General features: G+C 46.2%; 1 protein-coding gene across 1 annotated transcript; it reads left to right on the forward strand.

The window, feature by feature from the left end:
* Positions 1 to 217: 217 nt before the first annotated feature.
* Positions 218 to 641, forward strand: LOC137356157 (histone H2B 7-like). Its single transcript, XM_068021971.1, has one exon. It carries the CDS (start codon positions 227 to 229, stop codon positions 605 to 607), a length of 381 nt encoding a protein of 126 aa, XP_067878072.1. The 5' UTR covers positions 218 to 226; the 3' UTR covers positions 608 to 641.
* Positions 642 to 1,046: the final 405 nt, after the last annotated feature.

The following is a 1,046-nucleotide window of genomic DNA, read 5'->3' on the forward strand; positions in this document are numbered from 1 at the left end:
GACTGCTGCGACAGTGTGTGTCTGTGAGAAGCACGAAATGTGATTGGTTACTTTAGACACCCAATCAGATAGATATAGAACATCAGGCAGTGACATCATTGTAAACCAGCCAATCATGAACATGGTCATCTCCCATCCTTCATTTGCATAGGGTTCTGGGGATGTCTATAAAATGCGAGCTTGGAGCGAAATTTCGGTTATTCTGTGTCTGAAGTTGATCGTGATCATGGTTGACGAGAAGAAAACTACAGCACCTTCCAAGAAGGGCGCCAAGAAAGTTCTGAAGAAGGCGCCAGTGAAGGGCAGCAAGAAACGGAGAAGATCCAGGAAAGAAAGTTACTCCATTTACGTGTACAAAGTGATGAAGCAGGTTCACCCTGACACCGGCATCTCCTCCAAGGCCATGAGCATCATGAATTCGTTTGTGAATGATATTTTCGAGCGAATCGCGGGTGAGGCTTCCCGCCTGGCCCATTACAACAAACGCAGCACCATCAGCTCCCGGGAGATCCAGACCGCCGTGCGCCTGCTGCTGCCCGGGGAGCTGGCCAAACACGCCGTGTCGGAAGGTACAAAGGCGGTCACCAAGTACACCAGCTCCAAGTAAATATCCGCAATGTACTGTAACACACCCAAATCACAAAAAGGCTCTTTTAAGAGCCACCCACAACTTCTCTGAAAAAGCGACAACATTGTCTGTATAGTATCGACTTATATTGATTTATATATCAAGTGTCCTTGCCTTTGTGATCTCTGTTTTACTCCCATAGATTCTGGTTAATGCAGTTTCACTGCCCGTGCGATCTTTCTGTCTCTAACTAATAATGTCCCGTACATAAATTACTGACCACTGACCATTTGTGAGGTTTGTTCTCGGACGTGTTCATATTCGGCCCCTTTTCTGTATTTCGACAATAAAAGCTGATTTAACGCACATACATCAGTTCGCAGTCACTAATTTCCCTCGTTCAAGTTTGACCTCAATAATTAATAAGTACATTATCTGGAACCCCGGGTGGTGTCGGAACCCTCCGTCTCACACGCTG

This window comes from Heterodontus francisci, chromosome 45 (assembly GCF_036365525.1).
Source record: "Heterodontus francisci isolate sHetFra1 chromosome 45, sHetFra1.hap1, whole genome shotgun sequence".
NCBI classification, from domain to species: Eukaryota; Metazoa; Chordata; class Chondrichthyes; order Heterodontiformes; family Heterodontidae; genus Heterodontus; species Heterodontus francisci.

Coding starts and splice junctions, on each gene's coding strand:
- LOC137356157 (XM_068021971.1), top strand. CDS start 227: ATGGTTGACGAGAAGAAAACTACAGCACCTTCCAAGAAGGGCGCCAAG.